General features: G+C 35.0%; 3 protein-coding genes across 3 annotated transcripts in view; 1 reads left to right on the forward strand and 2 right to left on the reverse strand.

Moving 5' to 3' along the window:
- The window catches only part of LOC18596382 (protein argonaute 2), a 36423-nt gene extending 19825 nt beyond the window's left edge, over positions 1 to 16598 (reverse strand). Inside the window, exon 1 of the mRNA XM_018123959.1 lies at positions 16533 to 16598. The gene's annotated coding sequence lies outside the window, so the exon portion shown is untranslated. The remainder of the gene's footprint in view (positions 1 to 16532) is intronic.
- Positions 12172 to 16539, reverse strand: LOC108662623 (protein argonaute 2-like). The gene is made up of 3 exons (XM_018123960.1): positions 16397 to 16539; positions 14807 to 15962; positions 12172 to 13997 (listed from the first exon to the last, which is right to left on the reverse strand). Exons 1-3 carry the CDS (start codon positions 16512 to 16514, stop codon positions 12545 to 12547), a joined length of 2727 nt encoding a protein of 908 aa, XP_017979449.1. The 5' UTR covers positions 16515 to 16539; the 3' UTR covers positions 12172 to 12544.
- LOC108662455 lies at positions 24142 to 25107 on the forward strand. Its single transcript, XM_018122838.1, has 2 exons — positions 24142 to 24314; positions 24510 to 25107. The coding sequence occupies exons 1-2, from the start codon at positions 24142 to 24144 to the stop codon at positions 25105 to 25107; spliced, it is 771 nt and encodes a 256-aa protein (XP_017978327.1).

Raw genomic sequence — 26294 nt, forward strand, 5'->3', positions numbered from 1 at the left:
CGGTCGGACTTCATCTCTACCGTCGATCGGGTGTCTCCCCTCTCTTCATTGCGTCGGATCTGGTAGCGCGACGGTCAGGCTTCCTCTCCTGCCGGCGCAAAACCTCTCCTGTCTGCGCAAACCCGAGCCCCCAAAACTCTCTCAATCACTCCCTCCTTTGGCCGGCAACAATAAGATCCCTTTTCATTTTTTTTTTATTTGATTTTTTTTGTTGTGGATCTTTCCGATTGCTAGTGAATATAGGGTATATATTTTTTTGCAGATTTTTGGCCTTCTCTTTGGCTTCCCCGTTGTGTCCCTCGATTTGCTACAGTGCCCCCTCCCTTTTATACCCGGTTCCTGGGCTCTGGAGGGGGCACGCTCCACTACCCTGCCAGAACTCATCATTCATTTCATTTTTTTTAATTATTTATGTATTTTATAAATTTTATTTTTTTAGTGTCTACGCATACCTCAACTAATTTCATTTCCCGAGTCCCCCAAAGGCAATTTCACTTAGCCAATCACAATGAACCATCAAATATGCATCAACATAACACTTCTTTAGTTAAGCTTCTAGGCATTCCATTCACTACCTCAACCAAATTTTCTGCTATAGCCTATTATCTTCTACCATGTATACATACATTAAACATATCTCTGCATTTACACCTATAAGCAGGTTTGCAATCGTTAAACATGCCTCTAATTTATTGATTCTTGTCAAAATAAAATCACATTCTTAGGCAGACCCCTAGACATTCAATTCATCAAACAAACCGCATAATACATGCTTATATACTCACTCTCCAAACAGTTAGATCATCATGGCACGTCTCCAATCTCATCAATATACACATCATGGCAGGATCAAGGTTCTTACTATGTCCACATGCACAATAAGATCAAACATGAAACTCTTCTTTAAATAACAAGATTTAAGCGCTGCCTTTACCAACATCATGTGAGTTTCTTTTTGTTTGCATTCCTCCATCTCATATCCTATTAACCAATCAACATGGTATACCTCATCCTAGCTTACCTAAACTTACATATTCTTATATAATCACTTAATCTTAGCCATCATGGCATTAAACATGCTTGCACTTAACAAGCTCACGTCACATAGTTTCTTTTCCATCCATTCATGTGCACATACTGCATCAAACTATATATTCATAGAAATTCGCATACTTAGGTCACAGTATTGAAGTTGGAATTTCAATGCTTTTCCTATCCATTGAATTTTTAGTATTGCTATATTTTGCTCCCTCCTTGACAGTTCAATCTGTTAATCTTCGATAGAATATACCTCTATTATTTCGTCGCTGGATGAAATGTTGGTGAACCCTCTTAGCAATCCTTAATCACAAGTTAATGAGTTTATTCAACAATCACAAGCACTGCGAGGCATCGATCAGTAGCCTGAGCTAAAAGCCTAGAAGGTCTGGCCAGTTAAAGAAATGAAAGAAATCATCTCAACTCTTGATTCTAAAGAGGGACTATCAGAGGGTCTGATCATGGCCGTCACCTATTTGTCAGAGGATGATAAGTTGTAGTTCATTCAAATTCCTTTTCATCTTTTGAGAGTGTATGTAAATGTTGTAGCATATAGAACAATATTTTATACTTTACAGAACATAGAGTGATTTAGAGAGATGTGAAAAGATGGTTTCCCCAAATAACAGATAAGAATTTAATGGCTTCTGGTTCTTGTCTTAGCAATTGTTTCTCATTCGTTTCAAAAACCATGGAGGAGGGTTGTGATAACAAAATGGAGAAAATGGAAAAATTGAACTAGACCTTAATGTTTGGTCTGGGTTTTATTTGTTTTTTTTTTTTTGGTTGTATTTGTTAGATTTCAAATCTACAATGATAAAACCATTTGCCTTCTTTTGATTGAAAATGTGGTTATTATCTGAATTAGTCCAAACAAAATTGAAATCATTATTAATTTAAATGCTAGTGATAATTATTTTCCAAATTTAAACCCTTAATAAGAATACATCCCTACCATGGAGCCCCCCTCTTTTTTTTTTTTTTTTTTAAAATTGAACTTCTTGAGTTCATTTAACAGATGAATTATATGATGCACTGAGAAATAGCAGAATTCACTGACCAGAAATGGACAGGTATGAACCCCACTGTCTTGTAAATAATAACTTGAGTCTGCATTAGGCTGGTTTTAGTTTCCAGTTACTCCTCTGTTAAATTAGTTTCCATTTTCAGACATATTTTAGGGTATTTCCCCACTTTCACCTTTGCACTTTAGTTGTCACCATCCTATCTCCATGGTATGTCACAGTTTTGTTTGATTCTGCAAAACAACTAGTATTTCCACCGTCCAGCTGTTTTATCTCAAAACCTTTTTATCCTAAATTCTGCATAGTCCCTTCCTCAGTCATGGCACATGGCTACTCGGCAGTGGATATTTGAATTCAACTGATATCACATAAATCCAACAAGTCGAGTTGTGGCGCTGTCCTCTAATAGGAGTAAAAGGTGCGGGTCTTTCCAGTGAATAATACAATGGCCGCAGCGGCAACTACCACAAAACCTGACTCATCCAATTTCTAGTTCTGAATAACCACACCCATGTTTTCAGCAACACTGCCAGTCGAATTGGCCCAGCCTCACACGCCTGACTCCCGCTAAACAATCTCTAAATCTTTCTCTATTAATTTGAACATCAGAATAATGTCTGACCAAAACTCCAAGCCATCCATGTTATGGACCACAGCTAAAATACTTCCAGCAAAACCCCCATAGGTCATTTACAAACGAAAAGAAAAAGGTTAAAAGAGCACTTGAATGAACAGGTTCCAATTCAAAGTTCTATCACCAATTCCAAATAGATGAATCTTACAGACCTAACCTCATCTTTTAGTAGTCCCAAATTTCATAAGATCTGTAAGAGTTTTTCAACTTTATTATTCTTGAATTCTGCTGGTTAGCTAATGCCTGAGACCTTTTCAGCAATGGTAGGCAACCATGTTGAGGAGTAATACTTGCATGGTAGCAGCACGTGGATGTCATTCTGATAACTTATTTTCTTTAGTTTAGTTCAATTTGTTTCGTTGTACTGTTGTTTGATGTTAATGTGATTTTGAGCTGTCCTTTGATGTATTAGTTTGCATGTAAATTAATACTTACACTTGTTTAACAAGTTTACAAATGTTTCTTATGTACACAAGATATATAAGCCTCGGTTTTATATTAATGAAAGGACTTTGCTCTGTCTCTCTTTCATTACATTTACATGATATTAGAGCAACTATAAGATCTTGTTGGACTTGAAAAACCAAGAATCTTCCTTCTTTCTGTGCAGTTTTCTCTTCCTATATTTTCAATATGTCTTGACCGTCAGCTTCTTATGTGTCTCCACCTATATTTGATGGTAAAAACTATCAAGTTTGGGTTGTCAAGATGGAGGCTTATCTTAGAGGTTATGATCTTTGGACAACTATAGAAACTGAAGAAGAACCTGTTGCCTTGAGAGACAATGCAACTATAAATCAGATCAAGCAATACTCTGAAGAGATAGCAAAGCGATACAGAGCTTTGTCATTCATTCAAGCTGCTGTGTCTGAAAAGATTTTCAGCAATATTATGAGTTGTAAAACTGCAAAGAAAGCATGGACCAAGCTTGAGGAAGATTATGTAGGCATAACAAAGACCAAGCAAATACAAGTTCAGAACCTTCGAAGAGAGTTTGAATTGATTACGATGAAGGAGTCACAATTTGTTAAGGATTATATTGATCAAGTCAGTCGACCAGTGAACCAAATAAGGCTATTTGGAGATGATCTGTCAGAAACTCGATTTGTTTAGAAAATTCTCATCAGTTTGCTTGAGAAATTTGAAGCAACGGTTACATCAATAGAACAAACTAAAGACTTGTCTCAACTCACAATGTTAGAACTGGTTAGTTCACTTCAAGCCACTGAACAATAGACCTGACAATTTTAAACATGACACGTTAACACGACACGAGAAGACACGGGTTAAACAGGTTTTGGATTTAGTCTTAACGTGTTTCATGTCTAATCGTGTCTGACACGATAAACACTTTTAAAACACGTTTAAACATGTTTACTTAATCATGTTATCTTGTTTAAATGTGTATACGTGACACATTTATTAACTTATTAAAAATTAATAGTTAAAAACTATTTTAACTTTATATAAATAATTTTAAATAATTATTTTAATAAGTTTTTTTAATTTTATAAAGTGTATAATGTAATTATACATGCTCAATCCTAATTTTTAACTTTTGATGATTATTTGATGTTATTATTATTTTTGTTTTATTATAATTATTTTTATAATTATAGATTTTAAATTTAAATAATAAAATTATATTTAATTATAAATATTTTTATTTAAAAGTGTTATTAATCGTGTCGTGTCGTATATTGATACGTTTAATAAACGTGTTAATCGTGTCGTATCGTGTTACAAATGTATTAAACGTGTACGTGTACATGTTTTAAATTTAATACACGAATATTAAACGTGTCGTGTTCGTGTTTAGCCTTAATGTGTTTCGTGTCTAATCGTGTCTAACACGTTTACGACACGTTAACATGAATTCTCTACTGAACAATAAAGGTCAACGTAACTAGAAGCAAATGTTGAGAGTGCTTTGGTTGCTTCAAGCAAAGAGAGAGTTATTGCAGATTCTCATAGCAAAAAGTTTACCAAAGATAGACAGAAGAAGACTTCACATGCAGGTCAATCCTCAACCAAGAAAGGTAAGTTCAAAGTTTGTACATTTTGCAAGAAAACAAATCACTCCGAAGATCATTGTTGGTTCAGATCAGATGCTAAGTGTCAAGCTTGTAATGAAATGGGACATGTTGAGAAAGTATGCAAGAAGAAGTCCTCTGCTTCTGATAAAGCTCTTCAGACAATTGAAGCTACTGCCAATCTTGAAGAAAATCTGTTCATGGCCCTGGAAAAGTCAATAAATGAAGTTGATAATCAAGAATGGTTATTGGATAGTGGGAGTTCAAATCATGTTACTCCAACTGAAGCTGTTTTTGTCAGCTTAGATAAGAGTTACCATTCAAAGGTCAAAATAGGAAATGGAATTTGTCTTCAAGCTATTGGCAAAGGTACAATTGAAATGCATACATCCTCAGGTCCCACGTATATTTCTAAAGTTCTGTTAGTGCCATCACTCACCTTTAATTTATTAAGTGTTGGACAGTTAGTTGAAAATCAATATGCTTTGTTGTTCAAAGATAAAGCTTATGTTATATTTGATGCCTTTGGTTCTTATTTAATGACTATACCTATGCAAAAGAGATGCTTTACTGTGAATGCTGATCAATTATGTTTACAAGCAATTAACTGAGACTCGAATTTGACTAATCTGTGGCATAAACGAATTGGTCATTTCAATTACAAGGGTTTCAAACAGGTTAGTACTTCTAGTTCCTTGAGAAACTTACCTAAAGTGACTGATGAAGTCTCAATTTATAGTGCATGTCAATATGGCAAGCTGTCAACAATGCCTTTTCCATCTACAAGCAATAGTAGAGCCAAAACCAAGCTTGATTTGATCCATTCTGATGTAGCAGGACCAAGGAAAGTAGAATCATTGAATGGTAGCAAATATTACTTGATTTTGTTGATGATAGAACTCGATGGTGCTAGATATACTTCATGAAAGCTAAATCTGAAGTATTTGAGTTATTTCAAAGATTTAAAGCTATGGTCGAAGTTGATACTGGCTCCAGAATTAAAGTTCTCAAAACTGACAATGGAGGAGAATATATCTCCAAAGAATTTATTGATTTTCTTGCAGCTACAAATATTTTTCATCAATTCTCTGCACCTTATTCTCCCCAACAAAATGGTGTCAGTGAGAGGAAGAATAGGACTATTCTTGATATGGCAAGAACTTTGTTATTTGAGAAAAATCTTCCTACCAAGCTTTGGGCGGAAGCTTGTAATACTACAATATATCTGCAAAATATATTTCCTACTCAAGCACTAGGTGGAAAAATCACCAAATGAGGTATGGTTTGATCAAAGACCTTCAATAGAACATTTGAGAGTCTTTAGTTGCATTTGTTATGTCCACATACTAGAAGCCATGAGAGATAAGTTGCAGCACAAAGCCCAGAAAGACATCTTTATTGGTTACAGCTTTAAGTCTAAGGCTTACAGAGCCTACTTTTCTATTTCTGGTAAAGTTGTTATCATCAAAAATCTATTTTTTGATGAAGCTGCAAGCTGGAATTGGGATATGCAAGATACTGCAGAATCTCAAAGTCCAAGTGAAATTCATTCTCTTCTAGAAACTAAGATTGATGTTGATCATAATGTTGATGATAAACCTGTGTGAGGAACACGATCACTCAATGAAACATATCATAGAAGTTTAGCTGCAATTGAAGAGCCTACTTTTTATGCAGATGTTGCTAAACAACTAGAGTGGATAACAGCTATGAATGAAGAGCTTTATATGATCAACAAGAGTGGCACTTGGTCACTAGTTGATCGACCTCCATACAAAAACATAATTGAGGTTAAATGGATTTACAAAAAAAAGTTGAATCCTGATGTCTCTCTCAATAGATATAAAGCTTGACTGGTGGTAAAAGGGTACAATCAACAACCTGGTGTTGATTACTAGGAAACGTTTGCTCCAGTGGCAAGATCTGATACAATTCAACTATTGTTAGCTTTATATGCTACTTGGGATGGAATATCTATCATCTTGATGTGAAGTATGCCTTTCTTAATAGAATTCTTGAAGAATAAATCTTTGTAGAGCAACCTGAGGGATTTAAAGTTGCTGATGAACCAGACAAAGTCTACAAGCTTCATAAGGCTATATATGGTTTGAAGCAAGCCCCACAATCTTGGTGTAGCAGAATTGATGCTTATTTGATCTCCAAAGGTTTTACAAAGAGCAACAATGAAGCTATATTTTATATACTTAAGTATGAAAAACAATCTTCATTAGTTGTTTCAACTTAATGATTACTGGAGGAGATGATGCTACACTGCAATTGTTCAAAAAGCTGATGCAAAATGAATTCGAGATGTTTGACTTGGGATTAATGAGTTTTTTCCTTAGTTTGGAGATTAAACTATCTACTACAGGGGTATTTCTGTCTCAACAAAAATATGTCAATGAGGTTTTAAGAAGGTTTCATATACTCTAGTGTAAACCTGCAGCTACACCATTAGTTGTAAATGAGAAATTTTCAAAGAATAGTGGAAGCAAGTTGAAAGATCCATCTTAGATCAGAAGCTTGATTGGCAGCTTCCTTTACATATGCTCTTCAAGACCAGACATCATGTATTTTGTGAGCTTGCTGTCCAAGTTTATGAAAGAGCCTGCACATCTTCATTCTTCTGCTGGAAAACGTTTGCTGAAGTATTTGAAGGGCACTCTAAACTTTAGAATCTGTTATACCAAAAATCCAAACTTCCTCCTTACTGCCTACTCTGACAATGATTGGGCAGGAAATAGAGATGATTCCAAGAGCACTTCAAGCTATGTTTTTACTCTTGGAAATGGAGTTTTATGCTGGAGCTCACATAAACAGTCCATTGTTGCTCAATCTACGGCTGACGCAGAGTCTATATCAGCTACTACAACTTCCAACCAAGCTACTTGGTTGAGAAAAATGCTCACTGATAGTTTCCTTATAAATTTCCTATCGCATTATTGGTCAACAATAAGTCAGCTATTGTTATCACCAAAAACCTTGTTTTTCATGGCAAAACCAAACATATTCAAGTAAAATTTCATGCCATTAGAGATGTTGAATAGGTAGGTGAAATCAATGTTCAGTATTGTTGTTCTGAACTAAAATTAGTTGATATCATGACTAAGACTTTGGGAAAGCCAAGATTTGAGTACTTGAGAAGCAAAATGAATATGCAAGATGCAAGTATTATGGAGGACTGTTGAGGAGTAATACTTGCATGGTAGCAGCACGTGGATGTCATTCTAATAACTTATTTTCTTTAGTTTAGTTCAATTTGCTTCGTTCTACTGTTGTTTGATGTTAATGTGATCTTTGAACTGTCTTTTGATGTGTTAGTTTGCATGTAAATTAACATTTACACTTGTTAAATAAGTTTACAGGTGTTTCTTATGTACACAAGGTATACAAGCCTTGGTTTTGTATTAATGAAAGGACTCTGTTCTTTCATTACATTAACAAACCAAAGTTAAAATTTTCTGTCGTTTGTTTGTTTAAAGGCAGGGAACAGATGAGAAAATAGCATTTTCAAGGATGTCTCCTATAAGGAAAAGATAATCAATGGCACCAAAAGCAGAAGGAGTTGACATATGAATTCAAGCTTCAAAAACTTTTGCTGCGAAACACAAACATAGCAACTCAACTTCGTTAACAACATTCAAACTCCTGGGATAGAAACTTGGATATGAGGAATGAAAAAGTACTCTCAGAATGAAAAGAAACATAAAATTAGGGTATCGTATTAATCATAAAGTTTATCATTATCAAAACTAATCCCTTAATTTTGATCTCTTGCCTTTTTATAGCATAGATGCAAGATTGGATGCCAGACAGCTTGACATTTTCACCATTGACCTCTGCATATATAGAAAAATAGTGCTGTTGAAACAAAAGTAATATCCAAAACATTATTTAGACAATCCCATTTTATCCTGTAGAAATATATGGACAAATTGAAAAGGTTGGCAACAAATGCATTGACAGAGTGGCAAAAGAGGTATTACCATAGGAACTATGACAGTAGACAGTAGACAACCCCTTTTGCAACAAATTTAAAGGTGAACGAAATGTATACCCTGGTTGTTGAAACATGCTGAATTTGAGGTTAAAATTACTACCAGAGCATTAATTTTCAACATCTTATCCGAACGAAGGACAATAATAAAACCTTTGCTCATGTCTGGTATTCCTATATTGATCTACATCATTTTCCCATCCTAAAATGGAAATTAAATCTTATAATTTGCTGACTGCAAATAGAAACGATTTCAGGCACTAGCTTGAACAGCTAAATCATTTCTTACAAATTTACCAAGAAATACCAACTAGTTTAAAAATAATTATCTTTTTCTTTCTTTAATTTTCCTATAGATTAAAAAGAATTTTTTTTTAACTGGAAGAGAATTGATTTAATTTTATGTTAAGTTTGAAATTTTATTTAGTACTACTAAAAAAATATAATAAAAAAAATTATTGTCTGTCGTAACGTACGGGTCCAAGAACCCGACCGCTAGACGCGAGTGAAAACTCTAAAACTAGGAGTTGCCACCAATCTTTTTTACTACGTGCGATTGGCCACTTATTAACTCGATTCTAATCGATGAAGCTTTAAATTAATTTTAAGCCCACCGAAAAGAACCTTAAACTGGTCTACGTTTTTCTAGATCTAAGTTCGGGAGTACGGTTATGCCCGGGGAAGGATTAGCACCCTTGGGATGCCCGTTCCATGAACGGTACCATTAAGATTATCCTATTAGGCTTTAATTTTTAAGTTCACTATATTTTCTTAGTTATTATTCTCTTATTTTATCTCTTATTTAACCTAAAATAGAATGCAAATGTGAGGCAAGATGAGATGTATGACGTGAGATAAAAATGTCAGACAAATAACCTTTTATTGAGGATATTCTCCCGGATCCGCCCATCATACTGGTGGGATCTAGGGTATTCTCTCACCTAATGAATCATTCGAGAAATTCGCCTTCGCAAATTCGACGAATAAATCCCGTCATCGGGGTCATCGTACGTTTTCTTTTAAAATAATATTTTCGTGCATAATGAACCTAATATGAGCAAAAGCTTTTTATTAAAGATGTTTCTCGAGCCCTCCCATCATACTGGTGGGACTCGGGAACATCTTTTCACCTAGGGAACTTTTCGAGAAATACTCGTCTTCGCAAGATCCTCGGAAAATCCCATCATCGGGGCTTAACTCGTAAACAAAAATATTTATATGCAATGGTATGAATGATGCAATAGAAATATATGTTATGTTTGTGAAGTTTATGTTTATTTTATTTTTATTTTTTTATATATTTTTTATTTTTATTTTTTTCATTTTATCTATTTATTGTTTTATTATTTTTCCTATTTTTGACTAATTTTTTTATGTAGTAAAATTTTATTTATTTAGAATAAAAATCTCGAAATCTCAAAATCGAGACCCTCCCATCGTACTGGTGGAGCCTTAATTCGGATTCTGAACCTAAGAAAAATTAGCCTGGGATTATTACTTCTCGCGTCTCGACCGATCATCCCATCATCGGTTAATTATGCTTGTGGTTAATATCATGGTATTTTGTATTTTTTATTTTATTACTATTATTATTTTATTTTATATATATATTTTTTATATGGACTTCACTTTCCTAAGTTTAAATACTTTTAACAAGTATTTTCCTATATTTAAATTTTCCTTAACTAAATATGCAAGTTTTATTATTTTTATGTTATATTATTTATATATATATATATATTTATATTCCCTTATATGTATTATTCTCTTTATCTAAAAAATAACCTCTTAAAAATCTTAAAAATATTATATTAAAATACTCCAATCCTAATCCTAAATAATTGAATAATAAATCTACAAGTTAACAAAATAACAAGCCCAAATCATTGCAAACCTTAATAGCATGGTAAAGAATTTACCTTTATGGGCCCAATACCCACTCAATTTAGTCCATTTGCTTCTCCACGGCCCGAATCCTGTTCAAAGAGAGCCCGGATTGAGAGATGGCCCGCTTGCCCACTTCAAGGATTCAGTCCCTTCTCTCCAAACGGTGCCGTTTCTGGCTGCAACCCCTTTCCAAAATGGTACCGTTTTAGTTTATACCTAAGTATAAGAACCCTTTTCCTTCTTCATGCTTTCATTTTCTGCCCCCATTTTCTCTCTCTACCACCGGACCCTTTCCTCTCTCTCTCTAAAAAATCAACATTTTTTTCCTCTCCCCAAATCTCTCACCTTCACACCGACGTCACTCCCCACCGGAGCTGTGAGCTGCCTTTCGCCAGATCTGGTGCCTCGACAGTCGGCAGCACCCACAATCGGCAATCACTAAACTCTCTGCCTACTTTCTCTCACTTCGCCATCGTCGAACCCCAGGCTCTTTTTGCCTTTTTATTGTCACCGGCGGCAACAAATCGAGCCCCAAAAACCCCAAATCCTCACTCTCTCCCTTAACCGGCAGCCTTTCTTTCCTTTGCGTCAGCAGTTACCCGAGACCCAGCTTTCAGCCTTCCTTCCACCGGTAGCTACCCTTAAAAACCTTCCTATCCTACCGATCCTAAAACCCCTAACTACCCACCGGCGGTGGTGCAAGTGCCCCCCAAAGCCAAAAATAAAAAATCCCCCCAAAACCCGGTTACTCTCCCTTTTCCATTGTGTTCTTCAGACTAACTTTTTTTGTATTTCTTTTGGTGTATTTTTTTTTTTGGTGTTGTGGCTACTAGAGACTAGGTATATATTTTTTTGCCTGCCGATTGTGGTTTCTTGGCTACTAGAAAAATAGGGTTTTTGGTCTGCAGGTGGCTAAGATTTTTTAGGGTTTTTGATTGCTCGTTCTTTGATTTTTTGGCTCCCGGATCCCCCTTTTTGTTGTGCTACAATAGGGTTTTTATACCCCATTCTTCATGCTTCATTATGCAGGCTCCATTCCACTACACTGCCAGACGCGAATTTTTTGCGTCTGGCACTGTAGTGGTGCTTGGTACTGGCATGGCGTCCGCCCCCTGCCAGTACTTTTTTTTCTTTCTTTTTTTAATTTTTTTTTGTTTCGTTTCTAATTATTTAATTAATTAATTTTTAATTTTTTTGTTTATCTAAGCAAAATTACAGTGTCTACATTATCAAACTCTAATAAACCTAAATCCAAAGCCAACTCAGAATGTTTGGATATCTAGGACTAATTTTTGGCCCAAATATTATTGCATTAAACTTCTAAGATTGATATTCCAGTAGTGGTTGAGATGCCAACCAGCAGATCACCTATATTTATGAAATATATAATGCGCCTTTTTGACATGGTTTTGTTCAATAAGATTTCAAAACTTGCTATTATATAACAAAATAAATTAATAGAATTAAGATATTAATGAGTTCATTGTAGGAATAACAATAAGATAAAGAGGTCCGAAAAGCAGAAGGCAATGAAGTGATCAGCTGATACATCTAAAGGAAACAAACCTACTTATTTATTCATATAGAATATAGTATCATGATAGTTTAGACATGGTAACTCAGTCCCCAGGCCAGTGCTAAGCTAAGTGGAGACAAGGAACATGCCCAGACCAGACAAATATTTACATAAGACTTCAAACCAATCACTAGGTTCTGACGTATAATTTTATAGATGAAACACGCTTAAAAATCAAAACATAACGATGGAGTTCCTCTAAAATTCCATGGCCAAGATGAACCATGACAACTGAGAGGATCTGCTGAACGTGACAAATTTTTATAACTGGAAACCAATTAGATTCACGCACAAACTCCTTCACTAGGCTGATTAGGCAAGGAGTTTATCATGGGGCAGTTCTAAGAGGCCTTTTCAGATGAAAAACATTGAATTTTCCAGGTCAGGATGGACCCTGTAGGAGCTCTTATTAAATGCAGCTGCTGATGGTTGTGATGGTGATGCTGGAAGGGATGAAGATGAAGATGATCTTCTTGATGAAGCTTGAGACTTCCTGTCCAATGCATCCTGGTATAGCCGACCTCTATATGAAGCAAGGTCAGCATAGTACACTGGTGGGATCAAGGAGACAGGCTTGGTGCACCGAGCAAATGTGAAGCACATGCTATGTATTAGCTGCTGGATGTGGTCACTGGAAAACCTATGCTCATCCCAGAGGACCTGGTATTGTGTTGACTTGCTTGTCCCAATGCTACCATACTGACTAAAAAGATGGAAATGAAACCCAGAAGGATCAACAACAGTTGAGTCAATAACTGTTCCTGGAGGCACATTGCCAGAGGAACCTCCATCTTCCTTCGTCTCTAGAAAGAAACGAGTGCGATGTCTTTTCTGGGCTACAATAACTGTGATGGTTGGGAAGTAATTCATTGCTTGAAAGGCTCCCTTGACACCAACTAGCTCCTCATTAAGAACCATATCAAACTGGGTTTCACTAACGCCATCACGAAATATCATGATTTTGGCTGGCTTTACTTTATTTAACGTAACATAAGAGTCAATAAGCTCCAAACACATCTCCCCAAAGTCCCGAATCTTCTCTGACCTTGGATCTTGTGGGCGAATTTTCGCTGCATAGCGATTAGGAACAGGCCAGCTCATAGAAGCTACAACAGCTGCAATTGATGGACTTGTTGAGTCCTTAAAACCAGGATGATTGACATCAGCACCCACAAACATAACATGGCCTTCCCCTTTAAAGTGGAGGAGGGGTTCAATGATCTCCACATTGAGGCCTCCAAGCTTGGCATTAATCTTCAATGCAAGATTCGCAAGATACTGGTCTTTCGCTTCGTTGGCTCTAGCAGACAGACAACATTGCGTCATTACACCAACTTTCGTCTCAGAAATAAATTTAAGGAAATTGTAACCAGGATGCTGTTTAGACATCACACAAAGAAGAAACTGTAGACGCCCTTTCCCTTTTTCATAAGATAGGTGCTGAATGTGCTCAAGCATCTCCTGAAGCAAATCTTTGTCATTTAAATTGTCCATTCTAGCCATCTGATAATGGAGAGGTTCCCCCATACGGATCCCAAGATTATTGCACTGATTTGTAAGCTTTTGGATGAAGGGTTGGTTTGGTGTAGCAGAGCTGAAATCAAGCACAGCCCAACGATCAATTTGTTTTCCTTCAAGCACACATTTACGAATGAGGTTCCAATGGCATTTCTCATTATCAACTTTTATTTTCATCTTCCTGCCTCCAGGAGCACCAACATTCAACTCAGGTGGACTAAGAACACGACCTGGCACTTTTGTCATGTTCATGCTCACTTCTATTCCAAAATTTTGCACAACTTCACCACTGCCAAAAGTAAAACACATTAAGAATTCAGATAAAAACTTGATGAACACAGCCTTCACATCACAATTTTTTATTAATCAGGTATATTCAAAGTCTCAGTTCAGTACGGCAAGGAATATCACATATAATTAGGCAGCAGCAAAGTGTAAGTTCATATTTCAACCGTAAAATCATCTTTAAATCAGCAAGTTCAAGAGACATGAAGTTTGTATACCATCCAACCAATGTTCAACCAGCTTATGTGATTCACATCAGATTTTGTAATAATATATTCTAATAAGGCCCTGGCAAGGAAGCACTTTTAGTTCCCAAAAGTCACCTTTTAAATTGCTAGAGATCTATATTGGTTCTTGCTCCGAATAGGGAACACGTTATGGGGGTTTCAATTCCAGGACAGAGATGAAGTTGCACAGAAGTAACCTGAATACAGTTGGGATAATATAGCAAATCTAAAATATTGTCAAGATACATCAACAATGGTTAATCAATTCTTTGTAGTCATTCTTAAGTAATTTAAGAATTTGTTCTCTTTTTCACAAAATTAAACAAGGTGCACAATAAGTGGGAATTAAGTTCTAAACTAAATATTACTTTTAAAGAAAAGAAAAAAGAAAGTGCAGGGAAAGAAAATCCAAGTGCACTATAAGTTTAAGTTTTAGCATTAAGCAATGAGGCAATAGATGGGAATTAGGTGCATCAATCTGTCCCAACTCCCAACTGATATATGAGAAAACCAAGTTATACTTGAATGCAGAAATGAATGATCCACAAATAAATCCAAGCAAAAGTTAAAGTTTATCAATACTTACCAGCAAGGTCCATCTTTAGCCCGCACCATATTATATATTGTTTTCTCTCGAACCTCTGGCAAGGCCAGTGATATATTCTTCAACTTCTTTGAAGCATCTCTATCTAGCAATTCCTTTGGATATTTCTGTCCTTCAGCTAAGACACATAATTCCATGGGCACACAATGACTTCCATTTTCTTTCCCCAATTCCAAGCAGGGAATATTTTTGTACATGATATCCTTCTTATACTTCTCCTTGAAATAATCTACAAGTCTGACTTGTTGGTCGCCTATGGGAAAAGAAATATTTTGTGCATCCTTAGAAGTCAATCCAGCAATCAAATATGTTCTGTTGGTGTCAAGATGAGTTGTACAAACTCTCAACCCCGTCAAATCTGATTCAACTTCATCCTTGAAACTTCCAAACTTGTCTATATGAAAGCCATCAATCTGCTCACCCAGGTACTCAATAACAGGCACTGACTTTCGAACTGGCAACACTAAGTAGTCCAGACAAAAGGCTAAACCCTGAGAAGTCAGCTTCAAACTATGTTTAGGTTCTCTAGAGGCAATGATACCATGCCCAAGGTCATCTCCCTGATGAAATTCTTTAGGATGGAAACCATGACTGAAGCAGTTCATACTTTCCTTCATTACCAAATCCATCCCTTGTAATATATCACGAGGAGCGACAAAGACTTTCCCACTAAGATAATCATTCAACTGTGAAAGCCTGAGCTCACTCACGAGCTTTAGTGTCACCAGATATGAAGACTCCGAGAGTTGCACAGTAAAATTTCCAGTAGGTAGTACTACTGCACTAAAGATGCTCTTTTTACCATCATAAGCAGTCATTTCCAAAGGAACCTGTATATCCAAAGACATCTGTCTCCTTATCAAGTACAAGTTCGACTTTGATAATTTGACTGGATGTCCATTACCAGGAGCCACCTTCGGCTTAACATCAACATCATAGCGCCATATGATCTTCTTAGGATCAAACTTAACAGGAAAATGATTGACATGAAGGTTAAGCTTCTTAATGGCATGTGTGCCACCATTATCAGGTCGTTTCACAGGCAGAAGTATTTGCTTTGTTTCTGGACTTGACGACGATGATGAAGGCAGCACCCGCTCTGAAATTTTCGGCGATGCCATTGCAGGAACCACAGGACCTGGAGGTGAAAGTTTTGAAACTAAGTTGCAGAAAACTAATGTATTATAAGCAGACTACTATTTGGCAGCATTAACAGAATATATTTTTTAAAAAATAAATATACAAAAACTCAAGCCAGATTTTCCGAAACAGTATGTTACCAATTTTTAATATGGAATGGGAAGAACAGAGCTAGAAACTTTCTTCGTAAATAGAGAGACAACAAACAACTGAAACAAGTTAATATATCTTTATCCTTTTAGTAGAATGAGCTGAGCAAGAAAAAACCAAAAAAGACGTAAATGTAAATTACAATTAGCACCATGCTTTATGAGAGTCAGCTTGATAAATCAGTTTATCTCATTAAGAATTCTCGTTTAGAAGATGATCCAAACATAAAAACTCAATTTCACAAACACTAAGGAGGTGACAACTGAAGTAAAAAACTCGTACCAGAAACAACATTTGCAGGAGAAGAAGATTTTTTGCGTTTCCGTTGACAGAACTTGAGCAAAAGAAGGACCAGCACCCCAAGACATCCGACCGCCTGGGCTAGGAACCACATGAACATGACCCTGCTGGACTTCACCTTGGATTGGACTCACCGGACCTCGGCTCAGACCCTGGTTAGATCCTCTTCCCCGCTGCTCTTGCGGCTGCTGCTGCTGATGATGCTGACCATCTCTTTTGTACTTTCTTGGTCTACAAGGATTCTACCGTAACAAGAACGAAAGAGACAAGTTCGTTAGAAGACTTGTTAGAATCTAGATTCCAGAGTCCTCTTTAAAAATAAAGTAACTGCGTGCCCAAGTCAATGAAGGGGATGCTTTTCTCCTTTTGCTGCACAACGAAGAATTGGAGGATTGGTAATTGGAAAATAATTTTTTAAAAATTTTTTATTATTTATAAACAAATAATGTTGTTATTTCTGTTTGGCATAATGTTTAAAAAAATCTTTAAATTATTTTAAAAATTGAAATAAAATTTTTTTTTATTACGTTAAATCAAATTTTTATACTTTTATTTTGGATCAAATAGACTTTCATGATTAACTGTTGACTAACAGTTATTAATCAAAATACCACTTGTCATTTTATGTTTATGTGGCATTAAAATAACACTGACATAGAAGGTGTAAAATGTCATGTAATCATGTCATGATATCATATAATCATTCACTATGATATGTTAATATATCATGTTCGCACCACGTGATATAAAATGATAAATTATATTTGACTAATGATAGTCAATTGTTAATCATAAAAGTTTATTTAGTTTAAAATAAAAGTACAAGTGTTTGATTGAATATAATAAAAGAATAAAAATTTATTTAAAATTTAAAATAATTCTTTTAGTAAATAATTTGATTAATTGAAAGAAAAGGAGGTAGAAAAAACAAAAACCAAAAAAATATAAAAAAAAAGGACCGATGAACCTTATTTTGCGTTCTCTGAGAACGAAACAATTTTTCAGGCACTACCACCCACTGAAACAAGTGCCATTTAAATACAACTTATTGAGATGAATACAACTGATTCCTTCTCACATTTTGATTTCCCATTCATGGGGAAAGATTTAAATATATCTATATATAATTACCATTAAGAAAGCACAATACATGTTAAATTGAGTCAGTAATAATATTTAACTTAAGCCAATGTATGTATGATTGGAAAATACAATAAAGTCAAAGTCTCTTTCCACTTTTGTTTTTTTTTTTTTAATAATTGGGAGAGGGGGGATTCGAACCCTATTCTTTAGGCAAGAGGATTATGCACCAACTAATAAGCCAAATGCTCGGGTGCCTCTTTTCACTTTTGTTATTCACTTATTTCTTTGCTAATTTTGGTACATATTACATACTGTAATTTATTAAATTATTGAAAGAAGGACCTCAATTTCAGTCCTTCTGACATATGGAAGAGCAAGCTTTCAGGCACTACACGAACAGAAACAAATGCCATTGAGACACCTTACGTTTCTCCAACCTGGTGGACAAACCTCAACTTGGTATGGTATTCTTGAAGTGAATTTTNGGTATACACTTATTTTTTTGTTTGATTTTGTTGTTGTGCTTGGCAATAAAAATAAAAAATTAGAAAATAAAATTTATTTTTTTTTTGAAAAAAAGATGAGGATAAAATAGGATGTTTAATGATACAAAAAAAAACAATGACTAATGAATCATAAAAAAGAAAAAAAGGGATTGGGGTAGATAAGAGGATATAAAAAAATAGAAATGAATGGAATAGATGATAGGTAAAAAAATATTTAGATTAAATTAAGGTAAGTGGGAAATTTTTGGAATATTGGTGGGGTATTCTTGGATAAAAAGAAATATATGTATAAAAAAAGAGCATGTAAAATATGTTTATACATTAGATTGTAAAAATATATTTAGCAAATATAAAATATAAAAGAAACATTTTATGTTAAATATAAAAAATATATATGTATACTTGAGCTAGTTAAATGATTATAATTGAATGGATATTAGAATTGACCTTATAAAAATGAATTTTAAGACGCCATAATATTAACCATAGGAATAGTGAATAATCAATACCGATGATGGGATGATTGGTCAGAATACGAGAAGTCGCAATCTCGGGCTAACTTTCCCTAGGTTTGAAATTCGAATTAAGGCTCCACTAGTATGATGGGAGGGCCTCGATTTTGAGGTTTCGAGATTTTTAATTTTAAATAAATAAAAAATATAATAATCAAAATAAAAATAAAATAAATGTAAGCTTTATAAGCCTAACATATATTGCACCATGCATATCATGACATATTCGTATTTTTGCTTATGAGTTAAGTCCCGATGATGGGATTTTTTTAAAGATCTTGCAAAGGTGAGTTTCTTTCGGAAAGCTCCTTAGGTGAAAAGATGTCCTTGGGTCCGACCAATATGATGGGAGGGCTCGGGAAATATCTTTAATAAAAGATTTTTGCTCATAATAGGTTCATATTCATGAAAACATTATTTTTAAAGAAAAATGTATGATAACCCTGATGATTGGATTTATTCATCGAATTTGCGAAGGCGAATTTCTTGAATAATTCCTTAGGTGAGAGAACACCTCAGATCCCATTAGTATGATGGGCGGATCCGAGAGAACGTCCTCGATAAAAGGTTATTCGTCCGACATTTTTTATCTCATGCATGCATTTCATTTTGCCTCACATTTGCATTTCATTTTAAAATCAAACAAAATAATTTAATAAAATTAGAGATAAAATAATTGAATAATAGCTAAGGAAAAATAATGAACTTAAAGATTAAAGCCCAATAGGATAATCAAAAAAATGGTACCGTTCATGGAACGGGTGTCTCGGGAGTGCTAATTCTTTCTCGGACGTAACCGTACTCCCGAACCTAGATATAGAAAAACGTAGATCAGTTTAAGGTTCTTTCGGCAAGCTTAAAATTAATTTAAGGCTTCGTCGATTATAATCGAGTCAATAGGTGGCCAACGCACCTAGTAAAAAGATTGGTGGGTGACTCCTAGTTTTAGAGTTTTCACTAGCGTCTAGCGGTCGGGTTCCCGGACCTGCACGTTACGACAATACCTAATTAGCAACTATGTCTCCTCCCATAGATTGTTTGAATCGTATGCACTCACTATTTATCAATTATCCATCGTATCTATTCCTAGTAGTTTGCAGAATGCATTAAAAGATCTGAAATGGATCAAGGCGATAAATGAAGAAATAGAGGCTTTGCAAAAGAATGCTACTTGGGAGCTGGTTCCCTTACTTGAAGGAAAAAAAACGATTGGATATAGATGGCTATTTACAGTGAAACTCAAAGTAGATGGCAACATTGACAGATATAAAGTGAGGTTAGTTTCAAAGGGGCAAACGCAAAAAAAGGTATACGCAAAGGTATGGGGTGGATTATCAAGAAACTGTTGCATTAGTAGCTAAGATCAATACAATTTGCATTCTCATATCTATAGTAGTAAATCGACATTGCCTTTTAAAACAATTTGATGTTAAAAATGCTTTCCTTAATGGAGACTTAAAGGAAGAAGTCTACATAAACTTACCACTAGGAATTGAACATAGTTCTTTGCGTAGAAAGAAAGTTTGTAAATTAAAGAAGTTACTATATGGACTGAAACAGTCACCTAGAGCTTAGTTTGAGAGGTTTTCTTCTATAATGAAAGCATTTAGTTATAAGCAAAGTAACTCAGACTAAACTTTGTTTATAAAACACAAAAAGGGGAAGGTAATAGCTTTAATTGTGTATGTCAATGATATAGTCTTAACGGGAGATGACCCATACGAATTGAAAGCATTACATGAATATTTGGCTGCTAAATTTGAAATGAAAGATTTGGGGCAACTTAAATATTTCTTAGGGATTGAGGTTGCAAGATCGAAACAAGGGATTTTTCTTTCACAACTGAAATATTTGCTAGATCTCTTAACAGGAATTGGAATGTTTGCTTGCAAACCAACGGACATGCCCATAGAGATGAATCATAAGCTTGGAATTTTTTCAGATCAAGTTCCAACAGATAAAGGTCATTATTAGCGATTGGTTAAGAGATTAATTTATTTGTCACACATAAGACTAGATATAGCTTATGTTATAAGTGTCGTAAGTCAGTTTATGCATGCACCAAGTGAAGAACACATGAATGCAGTGTATTGAATCTTCATATACTTGAAGAGTGCTCCAAGCAAAAGTTTGTAAACAATGGTTACTTCTTTTTGTCATTGAAATGTGATAAGATGAAAATGTTTATGCAACACAAACGTGAATTATGATCACTCAAAGATTGGTGTTAATAATGGGATCTAGCCGTGTCAGTAGACAGTGTTATTGCAAAATTAACTGTCAATGGTACCGCACCAAAACCTTCCATGGTACATGTTCAAATGTTAATGTTGATTTGTTTTTAAAACCACTCACCATACCATTCTAATGCAATTACATTAATGATTTGGTTTTGTAGGGCAAAAAGGCAAATGCACTAGAGGTGAGAGATGCTCATTTGTCAAAGAAACCTACACAAAAAGAGGAAAGAGGATATATGATAGAAAGAAAGAAGGAAAAAAATTAAATCAGTAATCCTTTTTGTGATAGAGAAAAAAAGGAAAAAAATTAAAATCAAATATGTATTTGTCACCTCCCTGTCTTAAGTAATGACCCGTACGAGGACCCGATGAAGATAATCCACCAAGCTCAAGTAAGCCTTGTACATCTCTATCATACCTTGTAATCGATATTACAAAACATATTCATAGTATGCCAATTCATAGCTACATAGCCCTACTGTAGGCAATTACATCATATCACATAACCATATATACATACATACAAAACATGGTCAAATGACCAAACAACATATAAATCCATCTATTTAAACTACTAGTGGAATGACTCGAGTTTACAGAAGATCCTACTGCATGCCACGGTTATTTTACCTACCAAAAGAGTACACGTATCCTTCACGCATCTTAGACTCAGAATGTTCTGTATCTATAAAACATGAGTTTAAAAGAGTGAGGGATATGGAGGGGAACAAGTAGCTGCTAGGAATAAGCTTTAAAAGAAATGTTCAATTCACTTGAAATCATGCACTTTTTCCTAAGCAAAAATCGATATGCATTCGGGTTTCTACCCATTAAAACATACATTAAAACATTACATTTCATCATTTCCATCAGCATATAATAATGCACACATGAGCTCTCCTACTTAGGTGGTACTACTCCACCCTACCAAAACAATGTATATATGGGTGCTTCGACCCTCATTATCTCAGGTGGTTTTACTCCGCCCCGCCTCCAACCCTTTTCTATGGTGGTTTTCCTCTACCTCATCGAGGCCATGTTGTTCATCATTAAACGTGAAAATCATATAATTCATTTATTTATATCATACCAATACATACACACATAACACTCATCCATAACTATCATTTATAGCTCAATACATATGCTTAACGGCATATATAGATCTCAACCTATCATAGGGCTCATGCAACATCAAAGAAACATAGCTTGTTTCCATGCATTTATTTTTTGTAAAAACATTCACTATTCAATAGACCTAAAACCTCATTTCATATATTTCTAAAACCGTTTGGACCACTCACCTATTAATTTACCTATGCTGTAGCTCAACTAGGATCGTCAATCAAACCTTTATCCACAATACTCAATACTCCAAAGGTAGTCTAGCATTAAGCCAATGCACAAAATCAATTAATGCACTTAATTCTTTATCATTTTCCTAACTAAATAAATTTTTGCTTAAGGTTTTGCAAACCATTTCTACCATGATTTCTATTTAGCTTACTTGAACACCCTTGTTTTCATGCTTTTCCACTTCCTTCATAAGCAAATGCCCAACTTACGTAGCTATGCTTAGCTATTCAAATTCAAATCTAGTAACTCGCTACTGTGCCATTAAGTAATGCTTACCTTAACTTAATTCTCCCCTTTTTCAGCTCATTTCTTCACTTGGGAGGCTTTCTTCAATAATCCAGCACATAAATGAATCTGTCATTGTCTAAATCCTTAGAATTTTGGTAGTACATTTAACTTACCTTAAAATTGAGCTATATTATAGCAACTCACCTAATACAGGAGTATATTATTATTATTATTATTATTATTATTTAAGAACTATAGGTATAATAAAATTCTTCCTTTACTTGTATTAGTACTTTAAGCTAGTCATGTTCTATTTTGGAATATAGCATCTATTTTATTTAAATCTTTTGTTAATTATTCTAATTGTATTAGATAACTAGAAGTAGAGTTTTATAGGATATGGGCCTATAATACTATAAATTGGACTTTTAGGCTTAATTATTATTCACATTCAAGTTGAGAGTTAATAAATAATATTTTCTTAAGCAGGAGTGCTTATTTCTTTGGGCTCTTTTTGAAGAGTAAGAGATTTTAGTATCTTTGGCCTAGCCAACTAGTGGGATTTTGGCTATTCTTCACTTTAGTGGATTTTTCTAACCTTACCAAGATTGGTGGTTCACCTTAGTAGGGTTTCTAACCTCGTCACGATTAGTGTCTTTCACAATGCTCAAGTGTCTTTTACAATGCCCCGACGTTAATTGGTATCAGAGCGAGAGGATCATTGTTCACTGCATAGTTCAGGTTCGCTGTTAAGTTTCGATACTCCCTGTTCGGGTAATTTTATTTACTGCTTCATAGTTATATCATCATCTTTTTTTTTCTACATCACTATATCGTCATCACTATACAATAAAGTACCGTCAAGATGTCAAAATAGTCAAAGAAATGATCATGAGATCAAGATTGTAGAACTACGTCAGCAAATTCAAGAATTACAAAAGCAACTTATAAGACATGATGCTCAAATCAACAATAGCAGCTTTAGTGATGAAGAGAATGACACCAACCTTTTTCATCAAAATTTATCCTTTGATGAAGAAGTATCTATTCGTCACTTGAGAGCTGCTGCTACTAGAGATTTGAGAATCAAAGTCGACATTCCTAAGTTTGAAGGAAGACTTCATCCTAATGACTTCTTTGACTGGCTCTACACAGTGGAAAGAGTTTTCGAGCTCAAATATATTCTCATGAAAAATATGTGAAGCTTGTGGCAATTAAATTGAATAAGCACGTTTCTATTTGGTCGAAAAATCTTAAAAGGCAACGAGAAAGAGAAAATCGCAACAAGATCAGAACATGGGATAAGATATGTCGAGAACTCAAAAGTAAGTTCCTTTTTAAGATTATCAACAAGAAATTTTTATCAAATTTCATAACTTGATGTAAAAAACAATGTCGGTGGAAAAATATACAATGAAGTTCGAACAACTTCACATGAAATACGATGTCCATGAACCTGAAGAACAAACTGTAGCTCATTATCTTAGGGGTCTTAATGTTGAAATTGTAAATGTTATTTAATTACAACCATATTGGAACTTAAATGATGTCATCAGATTAGCATTAAAGGTTGAGAAACAACAATTACGAAAAAGCTCAGTGAATTCATCTAGACAGAAAGATTTCACCTCAAACCATGGGAGATAGAGTTCGGCAACCATTCCACCTCCAAAGGTAAACTTTTTCAAAACTCCAAACAATAAAAATACTACTTCTACTCGTGCTTCAAATGCTAAGGATTTTGGTATATTGCTTCTAATTGTCCAAATCGATGAATTATCTTCTTAGTTGAAAAAGAAGTTATGGAAGAACCTAACCTAAAAGAAGTAGATGATGAGCTAGAAATATTCAACAACAAAGAGATAGAAGAAGTTTCTGTTGACCATGGAAAAGCTCTTGTTGTTTGTCGTTACCTCAACACTGCTATGATGGCTGAAGATGAAAGTTGGCTTCGTCACAACATATTCTATACAAGGTGCACATCCTAAGGGAAGGTTTGTAATGTCATTATTGATAGTGGAAGTTATGAGAATGTTGTTGCCAACTACATGGTGAAAAAGTTAAAACTTCTAATTGAAGTACATCCTCATCCTTACAAGCTACAATGGTTGAGAAAAGGAAACAAAGTTAAAGTAACGAAGCGTTGTTGTGTTCAATTCTCTATATGAAGTAAGTATAAAGATGAAGTCTGGTGTGATGTTATCCCAATAGACTCATGCCACCTATTGTTGGGATGCTCATGGCAATATGATCGTCGAGCTTACCACGATGTGTACAAGAATAGTTATTCCTTCATCAAGGATGGAGTAAAAATTATGTTGACTCCATTAAAGCTAAAAGACCGACCAAAGAGACAAGAAGAAGATAAAGCACTAATCACTATGTCTGGCTTAAACAAAGCTAATCGTGAGTCAAGCCTCTTATACCTCTTATTAGTTTGTGAGAAGAATGAAGTATCTTCACCCTTATCCCAAGATGTCAAACCCATAATTAAAGAGTTTTGTGATGTTGTACATAATGAGATACTTCATAGACTGCCACCAATGCGAGATATTCAGCATGCCATTAATTTCATCCCTAGTTCTCTAATTCCAAACAAGCCTGCTTATCACATGAGTCCGCAAAAGCATAAGGAGTTACAACATCAAGTCAAACAACATTTAGAGAAAGGCCCGGTAAGAGAAAGTGTTAGCCCTTGTGCTGTTCCTACTTTATCGTTCCAAAAAAAGATGGAAAATGACTTATGTGCATTGATAGACATGTTGTGAACAAAATCACCATCAAGTATCGTTTTCCCATTCCTAGACTTAATGATTTGTTGGATCAATTGCATGGTGCTATTATCTTCTCCAAGATCGATCTGCGTAATGGTTATCACCAAATTCGAATGCCACCAGGAGATGAATGGAAAACTACATTTAAAACTCGTGATGGGCTATATGAGTGGACAGTTATGCCATTTTGCCTCTCGTTCCAGCTTGCACTAATAAAACTTTTCTTTCACAAGAGCCATTGTTTTGTCTTTCCCAAAATGTTCAACTAATTCTCCATTATGAGCTTCCCAAATAATTGATTGGCGTAAAGAACATTGAGGAATGCATAGTTGGTTACCTTTGAAAAGATACCCTTCTTGTTGATGAAATTGTCGATAAGGATATTGGGAATTAGATTTTCATATCTCACCAAATTCAGGATCTTTCTCATACAATTCTTTCACAACTTCAAAGCCAACAACCTTCAATTGTAAGGTAGAGATGAGAGTAAGGCGATGACTTAAAGCATCAGCTACTTTGTTTTATGCACCTGATTTGTGCTTGAGGAGAACTAGAAAGGCTTGAAGAAACTTACTTCACGCTACATGTCGCCTATTAAGCTTGTGTTGGGAGCTAAGGTGTTTGAGGGCTTCATGGTTAGAATACAAGATGAATTCTTTTAGTAACAAATAATGGCTCAAATGATCCAAGGCTCAAATAACAGCATAAAACTCCTTATCATACGTTGAGTATTTCAATTTTGCATCATTGAGTTTCGCACTAAAAAAGGCAACTAGTCTTCCTTCTTAAGAAAGAATAGTACCAATACCAACATTAGAGGCATCACAATCAACTTCAAACACCAAATCAAAGTTCGAAAGTGCAATCACGAAAGTTTTAGTAATTCTATCTTTGGCCTAGCTAACCAAAGTAGAATTTTGGCTATTCTTCACCTTAATGGGGTTTTCTAACCTTGCCAAGATTGGTGGTTCACCTTAGTGGGGTTTCTAACATTTTCACGATTGGTGTCTTTCACAACACCCAAGTGTCTTTTACAATGTCCTAGGATCATCACCTTTATTCCAACTCACTTATTAGGTTAAAAATCCTTTGGAAGACTTCATTCATTGAATTTCAGCTAAACCCTTGATTGAATATTTTCTAGAACTTCAAAAGCTTTCCTATGGTAGCAACCACCTTCT

Source organism: Theobroma cacao, chromosome 6 (genome assembly GCF_000208745.1).
Source record: "Theobroma cacao cultivar B97-61/B2 chromosome 6, Criollo_cocoa_genome_V2, whole genome shotgun sequence".
In the NCBI taxonomy this organism is placed as follows: Eukaryota; Viridiplantae; Streptophyta; class Magnoliopsida; order Malvales; family Malvaceae; genus Theobroma; species Theobroma cacao.

What these genes read in the sequence shown, in the direction of transcription:
- LOC108662623 (XM_018123960.1), bottom strand. Translation starts at nt 16,514, where the DNA reads ATGTTCATGTGGTTCCTAGCCCAGGCGGTCGGATGTCTTGGGGTGCTG. An exon ending in TCCTGCAAATGTTGTTTCTG is followed by an intron (nt 15,963 to 16,396) that starts GTACGAGTTTTT and finishes TTTCACCTCCAG; the next exon opens with GTCCTGTGGTTCCTGCAATG. An exon ending in GCTAAAGATGGACCTTGCTG is followed by an intron (nt 13,998 to 14,806) that starts GTAAGTATTGAT and finishes TACTTTTGGCAG; the next exon opens with TGGTGAAGTTGTGCAAAATT.
- LOC108662455 (XM_018122838.1), top strand. Translation starts at nt 24,142, where the DNA reads ATGGAAGAACCTAACCTAAAAGAAGTAGATGATGAGCTAGAAATATTC. An exon ending in CACAACATATTCTATACAAG is followed by an intron (nt 24,315 to 24,509) that starts GTGCACATCCTA and finishes CTCTATATGAAG; the next exon opens with TAAGTATAAAGATGAAGTCT.